Here is a 14,623-nt window from a genome sequence, read left to right on the forward strand (position 1 = left end):
CTGGAGATGACGATTTGCATCTTTAATACACATCGATTCTATAGAATTCTGTTCAACTTAAACTTGGAGTTTGTCAAAGCCAGGAGCAAACTTTCCCATTCTACTTGTCCATGAAAAACTTCAGAATCAGTGGGAGATTAAATAAAAATATGGGATCCCTTATAGGGAAATGTTTTATTCAGAAAGCTCCAAATTACAGTAAGGCTTAGAGTCAATTTTAAGTAAAAAATATTAATGGGGAAAACCCCATATCCCAAGCATTCCGGGTAACAGATCCTATACCTGTAATAAACAAAATGTTTAATCTGGGAGTTGAAAAGAAAAACTAAGATTACAGGGCTAATGAAGTAAATTAACTTGAATAATCTCTATAATGTTTCAGTTTTATAGTTAGCAATTGTGTAGCAGTTTTTATCAGTAGTTTACATAATATTTTGGGGCAAATTTATTAAAATTTGAACAAAAATTCTTGCCTGAATTTAAAGGGATTCTGTCATGATTTAGTTGATGTAGTTTTTATTTCTAAATTACACTGTATACACTGCAAATAATTCACTCTACAAAATAAAATGTCATTCCTGAACCAGCAAGTGTATTTTATTTGTGTAGGCAGCCATCTTTGGTCATGTGCTTTCAGAAAGAGTCAGCACTTTAGGATGGAACTGCTTTCTGGCAGGCTGTTATTTCTCCTACATAATGTAACTGAATGTGTCACAGTGGGACCTGGATTTTACTATTGAGTGCTGTTCTTAGATCTACCAGGCAACTGTTATCTTGTGTTAGGGAACTGCTATCTGGTTACCTTCCCATTGTTCTGTTGTTCGGCTGCCAGGGGGAATGGGAAGGGGTGATATCACACTAACTTGCTGTACAGCAGTAAAGAGTGACTGGAGTTTATCAGAGAACGAGTCACATGACTGGGGCAGCTGGGAAACTGACAATATGTCCAGCCCCATGTCAGATTTCAAAATTATATATAAAAAAATCTGTTTGCTCTTTTGAGAAATGGATTTCAGTGCAGAATTCTGCTGGAGCAGCACTATTTACTGATGCATTTGAAATTATTTTTTTTTTCCATGACAGTATCCCTTTAAGAAAATCACAGTAAATAATTTTCAAACTAGAGATTCAACTCAATTTCCAAGATTTATCTGTAAGACTGAAGTTAGAATAATTAGAGTCTACTGAAGGCAATAGGAGGTGTATTTTCAACACTCAAGCTAATTTATAAATTGAATTAAAAAAAAAAATATTTTTAAAAATGTTTTTGTTAAATTAACATTTTGTGTAAATATGCTAACATATTTACGAGCCTGCCCATGTTGTCTTATTTTTACTATAGGAAATTAATATTTAATTAATTAATATTAATAAATTAATATTTTTGTATCCATTGACTGTTCAATAACATTATCTGTATATGCAAACTCATGACTCCATTTAATGCTGGAAGGGATTTCATTATTTGCAAAAATGTTTGTTGATACACAATCCAAGAGACATCAAAAGAGATGTATCAGTGTTAAGTGGATATTAACTACTGAGTACCATATTTGACTACTGAAGAAAAATCAAATGAGCAATTCAATAGCTGCTAAATACATGTAGATTTTGGAAAACAGCAAATACTAGTTTAGATAATCTGGCTCAAAAATGAAAACCTAGAATGAATATCAGAAGGTTCCTTCCTCAAATGTTTCTCCACTTTCATGGTCAAAGCCAAGTTTAAACCCAGAACAAATGCCATATCTCAATAACAGCTTCAAAGTATTAGCTTGATAATGATGCCATTTATCTCAATGACTGCTATATCATTTAGGGGGCAGATTTATCAAGGGTCAAAGTGAATTGAAAAGAATTTTCGAAGTAAAAAAATTCGAAGTAATCTTTTTGGATACTTTGACCATCGAATAGGATACTATGACTTTGAATTTACTTCGAATTCGATTCGAAGTAAAATAGTTTGAATATTCGACCATTCGATAATCGAAGTACTGTCTTTTTAAAAAAACTTTAATACTTCGCTAAATTAAACCGAAGTGCTATGTTAGCCTATGGAGACCTTCTACAGCATTTTTCTAAGTTTTTTTAAGTCGAAGTAAAATAGTTCGATCGTACAATAAAATCGTTCGAATCGTTCGATTAGAAGGATTTAATCGTTCGATCGAACAATTTCCCTTTGACCGCAGAATACCCAAATTTGATGAAAAAAGTTCGAATTCGATATTCAAATTGAAGTATTTCAATTCAATGGTCGAATTTCGAAGTATTTTTTACTTCGAAATTCGACCCTTGATAAGTCAGTTATCTCCAATACTGACATATATTCCCTTGTTTAAGGTGAGAAAATAGAGTGGAGCACTAAGGGGCAGATTTATCAAGGGTCGAATTTCGAAGTGAAAAATATTTCGAAATTCGACCATCAAATAGAATCCTCTGACATTCGAAGTCGGAGGATTTTATTCATCATATAATTGTATTCTGGTCGTAGTATGATTGTACTCTGAATCATACGATTCGAACGATTTTATCGTACGATCGTACGATTTTCCTTCGAACACAGAAAACTTGAATCTTAAAGTCAAACTCTACCCCCATAATGAATACTTAAGCAACAGATAGTTTATATATTAAAGAATCTTACCAAACTGGAATATATATTTTTGTAAATATTGCCCTTTTGCCTTGGGCCCCCATTTTTGTGATGGTCTGTGTGCTGCCTCAGAGATCACCTGACCAGAAATAATGCAGCTCTAACTGTAACAGGAAGAAGTGTGGAAGTAAAAGACAGAACTTCGTCCCTTAATTGGCTGATGTGACCTAACATGTATGGTTTGTTTGTGTGCACCGTGAATCGTAGGATCCCAGGGGACGGCCCTTATTTTTTTTAAAATGGCAATTCTCTATTTAGGATTAACCAATGACACATACTACTAAAAAAGTGTACTATTATGAAAATTCTTTAGTTACATGAAGTAGTGTTATATGAACTGTTTTATGCAGTATATTTTTTTTTAGAGACGTACACTGTTTTGGGGTATAGTTTTCCTTTAAATGTGACTAGGTTCCATAACATTCAACCACTGGCAATTCCATCATACTGTCACATCTCACTTTGAGAAGGACCAGTAGGAAACAGAAATTACACAGACATGTTTAAAAAATAGAAAATGCTGCAACTGGTATAAACTGATTCTCCAAGCTAATAATGTATTAGGGATATGAATAACTGCAGATAACAGCCTCCTTGTAGTGTCATGAAGCTCTGTGTGCATTCTAAGCTTCTAAAAAATACATGAAAGCATTGTCTCAGAGGAGCAGGACACTGATAGACAGCAAGTAATTTGGAGAAATTAAAATATGTATTCACAGTAGCTTGTACCAGCTCGATGTGAACAACATTAAAGATTTGTCACTGCATTACAATAAAGCACGGGATGTTATTTTCATTTAATTATATGTAAGACTGCTCCTCTGTATTCTACATAATTTACATAAATCATTAATATGTAATCATTAAATTTAGGTTACACAGTTATCACTGCCTCTGTGCTTAAAGGAGATCCCTGTATGATGTAGTGGGTTGGTAAATAATTAAAGTGTTGCTATAGCTGGAAAATAAGTTTATCTCGTGTTAAAGGGTGTGCTGTAAGAATCTTACATACACATTTGAAAGGTTAAAGAATATCTTCAAGAATGTTAACATGTTTTAATCAACCATTTGTGTTTACATATATTTCTAGGGCCTTGTTTATTTTTAGTGAGTTATTATAGCATAGCGAACAAGAGTCACAAAAGACTCACCCAGTATATGAGGAGGCCCAGGTACATCGCCCTGAACCTTCAGCTAAGGGAGCGGATCCAACCCGTAGATGCAAATGGACAGGCACTCAATAGAACAATCCTCCACACAGATGGATAAATCAACCATGTTTATTCAGGATCCATGACACAGCCTTACGCGTTTCGTATCAACATTGATACTAAGGGGCAGATTTACTAAGGGTCGAAGTGGAAAAAATACGAAATTCAAAAAATTTTTTTGGATACTTCGACCATCGAATAGGATACTACGACTTCGAATTTACTTCGACTTCGATTCAAAGTATAAATGGTTCGAATATTCGACCATTCGATAATCGAGATACTGTCTCTTTAAAAAAACTTCGACTTCAATACTTCGTCAATTTAAACCAGCCGAAGTGCTATGTTAGCCTATGGGGACCTTCTACAACCATTTTCTAAGTCTTAACACATCGAATAAATCGATGAAATCCTTCGAATCGTTCGATTCAAACTATTTTATTCGATCGCAGGATTGCCAAATTTGTTGAAAAAACTTCGAATTCGACATTCGAATTCGAAGTTTTTTAATTCGATGGTCGAATTTCGATTGTTTTTTGTACTTTGAAATTCGACCCTTAGTAAATCTGCCCCTTAATCATTGGCATTTTAGTGAGTAACACCTTGTGATAAAACTAAGGCCCTGTAGGCTCCACTGCAAATTTTGCAGCTGGCCCCCGTGTTTTTCTTGTTATTTGTTAGCTGATGTCAGCTGGCCTTTCTGGGCCCTGGTGATGTGAACCCTAGTGCATACTTACCCCTTGAACTACTGAAATTTACGCCATTAGTTGCTCCCAACATTTATGTTGCACACCAGCTCCAGAATCTACATTTCATACCTCATTTCAAGTTTCAATATTCTCTTACCCGGTTGGTATCTAATTGCTGAACAGCCACTTTATATTGTAGTCTTCTTCTTCTTTAAATAATGGATTCTTTGTAATGAATAATAATGAAGGGAGGCTTCCATTTGCCTTTCCTGGTCACATACCCTATACCCCATACTCCCCTGCAAGTTAATGTCAAGGCAATCTGATCTAAAGCAAGTAATTGTATTAACAATTATCAGACAAAGTTAGATACCAGAGAATATACTTGAAAACTTTACGAGGGCAAAGTACAATCACAGGGAGGGGAAAATAGGGTGAAAGATTATTTTCTAAAATAAGTAATGTGACAATCTTAAAGCATAGACTCTGGACACAAAAGTGGCAACTTTAACAGGGTATATCCTAGCCCTTGGGCAAAATAATAGACCCAAGTAGGAAATGTTATCACTTAAGTGCACTTTAAAGGCTACTTTGGCAAAGTCTTAACAGGATCTGTGGCCTATGATAATAATGCTCCAAGGTTCACAGTGAAAATCCATAATCAAGCTATACCTCTATGAAGCAACCCAGGAGATCACAAATCCTATTAAAACCTATCTATGAAATATCAGCTCATTTAATATTTCAAGGATATTTCCATGTATATGTATGCATACATGTTTTTTAGAAAAACATTATAAACTGTTCCGTTGTGATGTTTGAATAGTTTTTATTGTTTTTCTTTATAAATAGATAAATAAAGTGCCTGTAAATCTAACAAACCAGGTTACAAATTCACTTTAATGTACAGTATGTAATTACGGTAGATGGAATTTATACCTGTCTTGAAATAGCATTACAGATAATTAATAGCTTACCAAACTGTAAGGAAAAATGGAAATGATGTCATTTACCACAACAGCTGTCATTATTTGTAGTAAATATCACAGTAAAAGGGAAGGGAGATTTACACTGAAATGTTATAGGACTTCTGTTTCAGCTAAGTATTAGGTTATCAGCGACATGCTTTAACTGTACATGAAATGTGATGTGTCTGACAATCTCCTGAAAGCAGTTCAGTGCTGCTATAATTACTTTTGTCACTGAGCTTTTCTGGAGTTGCTGTTTTTGGGAAAGTTCTTATCTTTTCATGCACCAATGCCATTAGCAATATTTCAGTGCAGGTTTAAGTGATGTAAAAAGCCGTGTGAACACAAAGGGACAGGAGCTGAAGGATGATATGCTGCAGTTGTGTTTAAACAAAGTGAACTATTCCTTGTAGTAACAGTACATATTCATGGCTTCAGTTAGAGATTACAGACCTGAGTGAATTAGCAAATGCATGAGAATTTATCGGATGTTTTACCTTACATGCTGAATATGACATATCTGGCAAATGGTCTAAGGGTATTTTTCAATGATTTCACACCTATTTAAACTTGGGTTCCTTATTACAACGACTCCCACTTGTAACAAAGGAATGAGATATGCATAAAACTTTGTAGAAAGTGAGCTTCATGCATATGAATCATACATCCAGAGAATACAGTGCAGAATATCAGAAACTTTAGATTTTTCAAGAGCCCGAAAGGTTCTCAGAGAAATGTTGTGTGTCCCACATGCTTTTAATGAATATTGTGTTTGGAGTCCTATGTTAACTTTGAAGGACATCAATCACTGCCTACTCATCCAATAATTCATGATCTCATTCCAGGAGATAAGATGGTTTCAGAGGCTCTACAGAATGCATATTTCTATGTCCGCATAGATGTCCATCATCGGTGGTTTCTAAAGGCCTTGCTGGTCTTTACCTACATTATCGGATCTAATATCTTCCTTTCAGCTTGTCAAAAATATCAAGGGCATTTCTAAGGGAAAGAGCTATTTTAAGAACTGTAGTACAGTATGCACAGTACACATTTTTACACTCTTATGTTCAGTATTATATTGTACGTGATCTAAATAAAAATAATGACAGTTATGAAACCAGTGAATATGTTTGAGTTAAGCTATAGTTTAAAAAAATGTGTAAGCAGATTTTCAAAAGTCTTCCATCCCTTTGATTGGAAAATTCATAAATAAGACATAAAATAATAAAAGTGTCATGGTTTAGGTAAGGCCACTGGTGAGGATTCTGCTCTTTCTCTTGGTTGAAATCTCCTTAAAGGCATGGAATGATTGATTGATTTGACATATTGCATATCTGGCAAATGGCCTAAAGCAGCAGATGTAAACATAAGTGGGAGCTATAGCCTGTCTCAGGTCTGGAGCAGCAATGTGTCCTGCATGGTTATATGGACCTTAGTTTAAGCAAGTACAAGATAGTTTGTAGCAAGGTAAGCAAGCAAGAGATGCCTTTTGGATGGTAGCAGTAGAAGCACAGACTGAGAGAAAACAGCTGGCATGCCTAGCAACTGCAGGACACACATGGTGTGAGATAAAAACAGATATCACAAGGCATCAGTATATGCAATGAATATTTTGTTATGCAATCTTTGTGCAAACTCAAGGTGCAGAAAGCCAGCAACTGGAGAAACAGCACTTGAAGTAGCACCACTCCAAGAACAGTTGCCTCAAGTAGTAAGTATGCAAAGTCAGAAGCTTGCAAAGCTAGTCTAGATGACTCATGAGCAGACTAGGCACTGATTCAGAAAACAGAAGACAACATCAGAATCAAGGCTAAAATGATTCACAGGCAGGACACACTGAAAGGCCAAGTCAAAGCAGTAGGAACTCACTCAATATTAGAGCAAAGCACCAGGGAGGGTCAGCTAAGAAACAATCGAGTGAAAATCAGAATCCTATGATTTTTTCGGATTTTTACACGAAAAGTCATAATTTTTCAGATTTTTGCCCGAAAAGCCAGAAATAGTCAGATTCCAGCGCAGAAGACAGAAAATGGGATAGGGACTTCTCCCATTAACCTAAATACAACCTTGGCAGGTCTGAGATGGAGTATTTTCTGATTCAGACTATTTCGATCCTTTGGGTATAATAAATCTTGGAATTTTCCACTAAAAATTCAGAGTTCATAGTTAAAAAAACTGGAATTGTGTGAGTTTTTTGGATTAGGACTTTAATAAATAACCCTCTGATATATAAGCAGCAAGAAGAATCAAATGTGTAGGTTATTGGGCCTCAAAACAACAATAATTAGGGCCTTTATAACCCATTTGAAGGGTTATCTGTTCTGCACACATACAATTTATTAAAATGATGCAGCAATAAGGAACCTTCTATATCATCTATCATTTTGGACCACCTGGCAGTCACACTCTGGATCAGAATGGGACAAACTTGTTTCATCAATTTTCTGGTTATATCTTAGAGAAGGAATGGAGTGTAAAAATAAAACTATTTGCCATCTGGACTTTTAAGTACTAGAGACGGAAAAGACTAGGCCATATATGTTACTGCAATGTTTTTTGTTTCCTGGAGGTTTATGTTTAGGCATTTGCACATTTATTTCCAATCTGGTGCTTTGTGCTGATGTTTTTTTTTTGCAGTGCTGGTTCTGTCAATTCTTATATTATTAACTGTATATACTATTTTATCCCTTATGCCTTAGGTTCAATTCTCACTATTATTCTTACATTACCATCTCTGGAAAAGCAAAGACAGAGCACATTATTACAACCACATTTGCAATACCATTATTATACACCCTTAAACTGTTTTTCAGACCAAGAATCTGTCAAAATCTGGTCAAAATTCTGCTTCTTTTTATCCTAATACAGACATCATAAGCATACTATTGCATGAAAAATACTTGACAATGTATATAAAACTGGAAATCATCCAAATATTGTGTATAATTCTTGAAATATATAAATTATATATATATATTGTATATATATATATATATATATATATATATATATATATATATATATATATATATATATATATATACACACACAATATATAGCAAAAGGTAAAGACTGGGGCACATTCAAGGTTTGTATATTATGCAAAAAAAGGAGAGTTTATTAGAAGTTTTGGTCCTAAACCAGGACCTTCGTCAGGAACAGCAAACAAAACTGTATATATACAATATATATAGTTAATTTTAGTGATGGGTGAATTTGTCCAGTGAATGTGAATTTCCCGCGAAATCCGTGTAATGGCGGAAAACACATTGAAGTCAATTGCTGTCAAAATTATTTTGACGCGTGTCAATTTCGACGCCCGCGACAATTTTTATACGCGAGCCTATTTTGTCCAAATGCATTAAAGTCAATGGCCTTCCGAATAATTTTTTTGATGCGACAAATTTTCTCCACAGTTTTGCGAATTCATTCGCGGAAATTTGCTGCAAATTCGCACCTGCCAAATTTATTCGACATCACTAGTTAATTTGGGTAAAAAATGCCAACCACCAATCAAGTTCAGCCTTTACTGACCTACACCTCATTTGCTGCCTGTACTTATCTCTATCTCTGTAATAATTTCTGCAAAAACACCATTATTGACTTTCCTCTGCTCTTTTTTCAGGTATGGGTGATTTACCTGTCCATATAAAGCTTAGTTTCTCCAAACACAGTATACCATTTGGTTATACACAGTATATTTTAAAGTGTATTTTACAACCCTGTTAGGTGCTAATGAGCTTATTTAAAGTAAGTAAATCCACTAGTCAATAGCAGCCAAACGGTAGCCTGGTTGTTGCTTTGGTTAATAGATGAGCACATTTCCACCAGATTATGTCATAAACTCAGGTCTTTATACCTTTCTAATAAAAACATTCACAGCTAATATGCTTAGAAAATGGATCATGGGGGTGGCTGTTCATTCCCTGCACAGTAAGCTTCCAAAGTTAAAGTTCTGCAATAGTTTTTCTATCTATGGATACTTAGGAAGCCTGGGCACGCAAGCTTGGTCTTTCTTGCATCTCAGACAAGGCAGGCCAGACATGATGAATCATAAATAAATCATCTTTTTATTAAATGGTGTTATTTACCTTTAAACTAACTTTTAGTATAATGTGGAGAAAATATTTTGAGACAATTTGAGATTGATTTTCATTTCTGGTTGCTAAGGTCCATATTACCCTAGCAACTAGGCATATAAGTAGAATAAGAGACTGGAATATGAATAGGAGAGGGCCTGAAAAGAAAGATGAATCATACAAATTAACAATAACAGTACATTTTTAGCCTTACAATTGTTTTTTTAGATGTGGTCAGAGATGATGGGGTTAGGGACCCTCATTGGAGTCAGAAGAAGGCAAATAATTAAAAAACTCGAAAAAAATAAAAATTAAAGGCTAATAGAAAAGTTGCTTAAAATGAGCCATTTTATAATATACTGAACGACCACTTTAACAGTCTACTTCAGAGAGGGTACAACTTGGATAGCTAGACTTAAGGGCTCATTTACATCAGCAAGTGCAGTTATGGTCCCCACAATTTCCTCTTATTACATGTACTTGCTTCAAAATGCGATTCTTGTAGTTCCGTATAGTCCTTCCTGTTCCATTCTGAATCAAGTGGTGTTGCGCCTGTTGACTCAGAGGAGTCCTGACGTTACCACCATCGCTTGACCAGACGGTAGCTCCAGGGTTCTCATCACAGCCACCACCAATAGGCGCAGCATACTTACACTTTGAAGGATCAGGCGCAGACGTCTCTCACAAATCAAACTCAGGAAATTATAGCAGACATATGTGCTAATGTGTCTGACTAGCAATAATATGTGTACTCAGTTGGGTTAATTTTGGTGAATAACTGTTCATCGTGCAATGAATATAACAACTAAACAGTTCATGAGGAGAGTAAATTATATTATAAAAACAGATGCAAAGCAGTTTATGCAAATGTATTATAAGATGAATAGATAGTTCATGCAAACAGTTAGTCTATGAAGGAAGCAAAGCAGTTCAGTAAAAATCACTATTATGATGATATGAGGTAAATTGTATTCTGTGCCCAAAAGCTGGTTTTTCAAGTAAAGCAGGCAGTGTATGCAAATGCTATTAAGGAAAGTTAAATATTACTTCAAGTAGTTGGTCTGTTACCAAAGTAAAGCAGTGCAGAAACACTACAGAAGAAGTTGTTGGACTGCTTTGGAACATATTATGACAAAATGACACAACTGATCTGCTTTGATAAATGTGTCAGTATGTTAAGCATTGTCCTGACTGCTGGGGAAACAATGATAATGATTCAAACTACTGGGAATCCTTTAGGATAGGGCAAAAGCCTGTAGAATATTTACAATACAGGTATGGTATCCATTATCCAGAAACCAGTTATCCAGAAAGCTCCAAATTACAGAAAGGCCATCTCTCATAGACTCCATTTTAACCAAATAATTCAAAATATGAATACATATCTCTGTAATAATAAAACCATGCCTTGATTTGATGCAATCTAAAATATAATTAATCCTTATAAGAAGCAAACAAGCCTATTGGGTTAGTTTAATCTTTAAATGATTTTTTATCAGACTTGGGGGTGCCAAATGTTAGGCACCCCAAAGTGATTGTATTGACTTACCTGTAGCCCCGGGCTGGTGCTCCTATCAGCAGAAAACTGCACCGGCCCAGGGTTATACCAGTGAGAACCACGGAGCGATCCTCTTCCGTCTTCTTCTTTGTTTGTGCGGCTGAACGAAAAGCTGAACTCTAACTAAAAAGTAGGCTATTTTGTTCAACTGCACATGCATTTGCCCCATGAAATTTGAAGAAAGAAGAGGATAGAAGAAGATCGCTATTTAAGTCTCTCCTGAACACACCAACAGGCCCAACTGAGCAATGACAGACTCATTTTCTGTGCCATTTACCTTTGAAACTTTATCAATTAGTAAAGTACATTCATGTGCAGAACTATACTATATAAGTTATAAAATATAAGTTATGAAACAATACAAATGGGTTAGTAACTTTTACTAAGATGTAGAGAGTGAAATTCGGAGACAATTTGCAATTAGTTTTCATTTTTATTATCTGTGGTTTTTAAGTTATTTCATTTTTTATTCAGCAGCTTTCCAGTTTGCAATTTCAGCAATCTGGTTGCTAGGGTCCAAATTACCCCTAGCAACCATGCATTCATCTGATTAAGAGACTGGGATATGAATGGGGGGGGGAACTGAATAGATAGACGAGTAATAACCAGTAGTTTTGTAGCCTTACAGAGCATTTGTTTATAGATGGGGGTCAGTGATCTACATTTGAAAGCTGGAGAGAGTCAGAAGAAGAAGGCAAATAATTAGTGATGGGCGAATTTATTTGCCAGGTGGGAATTTGCGGCAAATTTGCGCGATTCACCACCGGCGAATAAATTTGTGAAACAGCAAAATTCGCTGGCGTCCAAAAAAACGGATGCCGACATCCAAAAAACTTACACCGGCATCAAAAACGGATGGCAGTGTCAAAAACGAGACGCTGGTCCAGTTTTGCGAATTTTCCGCCGTTTTGCGAATTTCGCACAAATTCGCCCATCACTACAAATAATTCAACTATAATAAAGAAAAAATAAACACTATTGAAAAAGCTGCTTAGAATTAGTCATTCTACAACATACTAAAAGTTGAACCACCCCTTTAAGGGAGTGGTTAGTCGCCCAAAGAAGGAGATTAGTCGCCCGAAGAAGAGGCGATAAACTCCCTGAATCTTCTCATCTGTCTCTGCCCTAAAGGAGCTGCATGTATGTGCCATTTACTTCTAAGTAAAGGTGCCCTTGTTTGATGTAGCAGATTGCTGATAACACAGAAGCAGGCAGCTTCCCATTCATTTTTGTAATCTCATGCACTGTCTATAGGACAAGGGGGTTTGATACCACCTCTTTTTTGGCGCAACCCCTAATTGGTTCATTTCCAGGTACTAGCAGGAATGTAAATATGGAATGAATCAGCTTTTTCCACATTTTCCTTAGCAGCACTTTTATGAAGAACAGATTTTTCCACAGAGGAAATTAAAAAGCACATAAAACTGAGAAACCATGGTGTTGTTGAGACCGGCATTAACTTTCAATGTCATTTTATAACTAGTGGCATATATACAAATGGCATTAATAGAGACTACAAAGTTTGTCTCGGTGAGTTCTGTTTTTCTTCGCGAAAAAAAAGAATTATTGCAATTTGCCTACAGTAACAAGTTTCACAAAACAGCGGTTATTGTTATTGGTGAGCCTTCACAAAAATGGATATTTTTCCTGTGATTCATGTGATAGTTTTCCCCCCTGTGCTAATTGGCTCAATTTAATCGCTCATTCATAACTTTTGGGTCATTCTAGATCCTGCCCCCTCTCTCTCTTTTTGATTTAGTTCTGCAAATATTGTTTTCATTTTCTTTTCTTTTTTTTATTTCCATAGCACAGCAGACCTTTCATTAACATTTGTTTGGTATTTCATTTTAGATGGAATCCTATCTTGATCTTAATGATTTCTATAATAATCCTTTCTTTTTATTTTTGTACAACCATCTGCATATGGAAAATTCATTTAAAGGCAATTGATATGGACAGCAGAAAAACACACACACAGAATTTTGCACAAAGAAAATCTGGATAAGCATCTAAATCCAGTCCACATGTAAAACATATGCTATAAATATGTGTTTGGAATAACATGTCTTGCTCATTTTTAGTAGATGTAAGTCTAAGCTTCAAAATCGATGTGCATAGCCTATAAGCTGCATACTGGGTTTTTTTTCAGTCCAATATACTAGAATATATTTTTTCCACCTTGACTAGAAATATAACCTTTATTGTCCATGTCTCAAATGAATGTTCTAACAGCAGATAAGTGGGAAGTCAAGCAGGTCTCATGCTTTTCCTTTATTCCTCCCTAAGGACGAGCAGCTGTCAGGTCAGGCCTCACTCCAGAGCCCAAAGCCATCAAAGGCAGGGAGGAAAGGACAGCTTTTCTGCAGACGAGAGCAATCACACAAATACCTGATGGCCAGCGTATCTAACTCATGCGTAAATGACCTCTCAATCGATCTGAAGCCACAAATTACAACATACACAGTCCAATTTGGCAGGCCGACAAGATCTAGGTATGGCGGAAGACATAAGCAATGTAGACAGTATATAATCATGACAATGCTTTGTAATTCTCATCTATTAACAGTGCACATCAGGTGGGATACATGGATATTTCCAGTCACTGGCACATATACAATAAAATCACACTGCTATGCCTGTTTGGTTCTAAATTCCTTTTCGTGGAATTTGGCAACACCATTCTAGTAAAGGGACACATTGTACATTTAATGGTATTTAGGTGAAATATAACATGGGGGAAAATTTGCACCAAACTGTTGTTCATTATACAGCTATTACATAATCACTTTGCAAATTGTGTGTGTATTTTTAAGACCAGTTTAAAAGTACAGGTATAGGACCCATTATCTATCCGGAAACCCGTTATCCAAATTACAAGAAGGCCATCTCCCATAGACTGCATTTCTATTTAAAAAATTCAAATATTTAAAATTATTAAATATTTCTCTGTAATAATAAAACAGTACATAGTGCTTGATCCCAGCTAAGACGTAATTTATCCCTACTGCCGCATCACGTCTTCTGGTCTTGATGCGGCAAGATGCGAGTGCGGGGCTTTAAATGGAGGAGCCAAGTCGTGTTGGGCCAGGTGCGGGTTGGGTGAGGGCGGGTTAGGGTCGGGGTGCTGGTCCAGAAAATCTGGACCCACACATCACTAAAATCAATCATATTGAGTTAATTTGATGTTTAAATAATCTTTTGTAGTAGACCTGAGGCAAATTCACTAAAGGGCGAATTTTCGCCGGCGACCACTTCGCCAGACTCCGCACCACTTCGCCAGGCGCAAATTTATTACCACTATGCTAATTCACTAAAATGCAAAGTTGTGTCTCAGCAGCTGAACGCTAGCCAATTTTCACTAGTGGTATCACGCTTTTAAAAAAGAAAAGTCGCCAGCGTTTATTTACAACTTTAATACATTTCCAGCATACAGGATATGATGTCACTGACATAAGATTGAGGGAG

General features: G+C 35.9%; 1 protein-coding gene across 2 annotated transcripts in view; it reads left to right on the plus strand.

Moving 5' to 3' along the window:
* LOC108717037 overlaps positions 1-14,623 on the plus strand; it is a 114,564-nt gene that overhangs the window by 61,582 nt on the left and 38,359 nt on the right. For both annotated transcript variants that reach the window (XM_018263761.2, XM_018263758.2), the window contains one exon: positions 13,445-13,650. In XM_018263761.2, the coding sequence (XP_018119250.1) occupies positions 13,445-13,650 (206 nt within the window). The remainder of the gene's footprint in view (positions 1-13,444; positions 13,651-14,623) is intronic.

Source organism: Xenopus laevis, chromosome 5L, assembly GCF_017654675.1.
Source record: "Xenopus laevis strain J_2021 chromosome 5L, Xenopus_laevis_v10.1, whole genome shotgun sequence".
NCBI classification, from domain to species: domain Eukaryota; kingdom Metazoa; phylum Chordata; class Amphibia; order Anura; family Pipidae; genus Xenopus; species Xenopus laevis.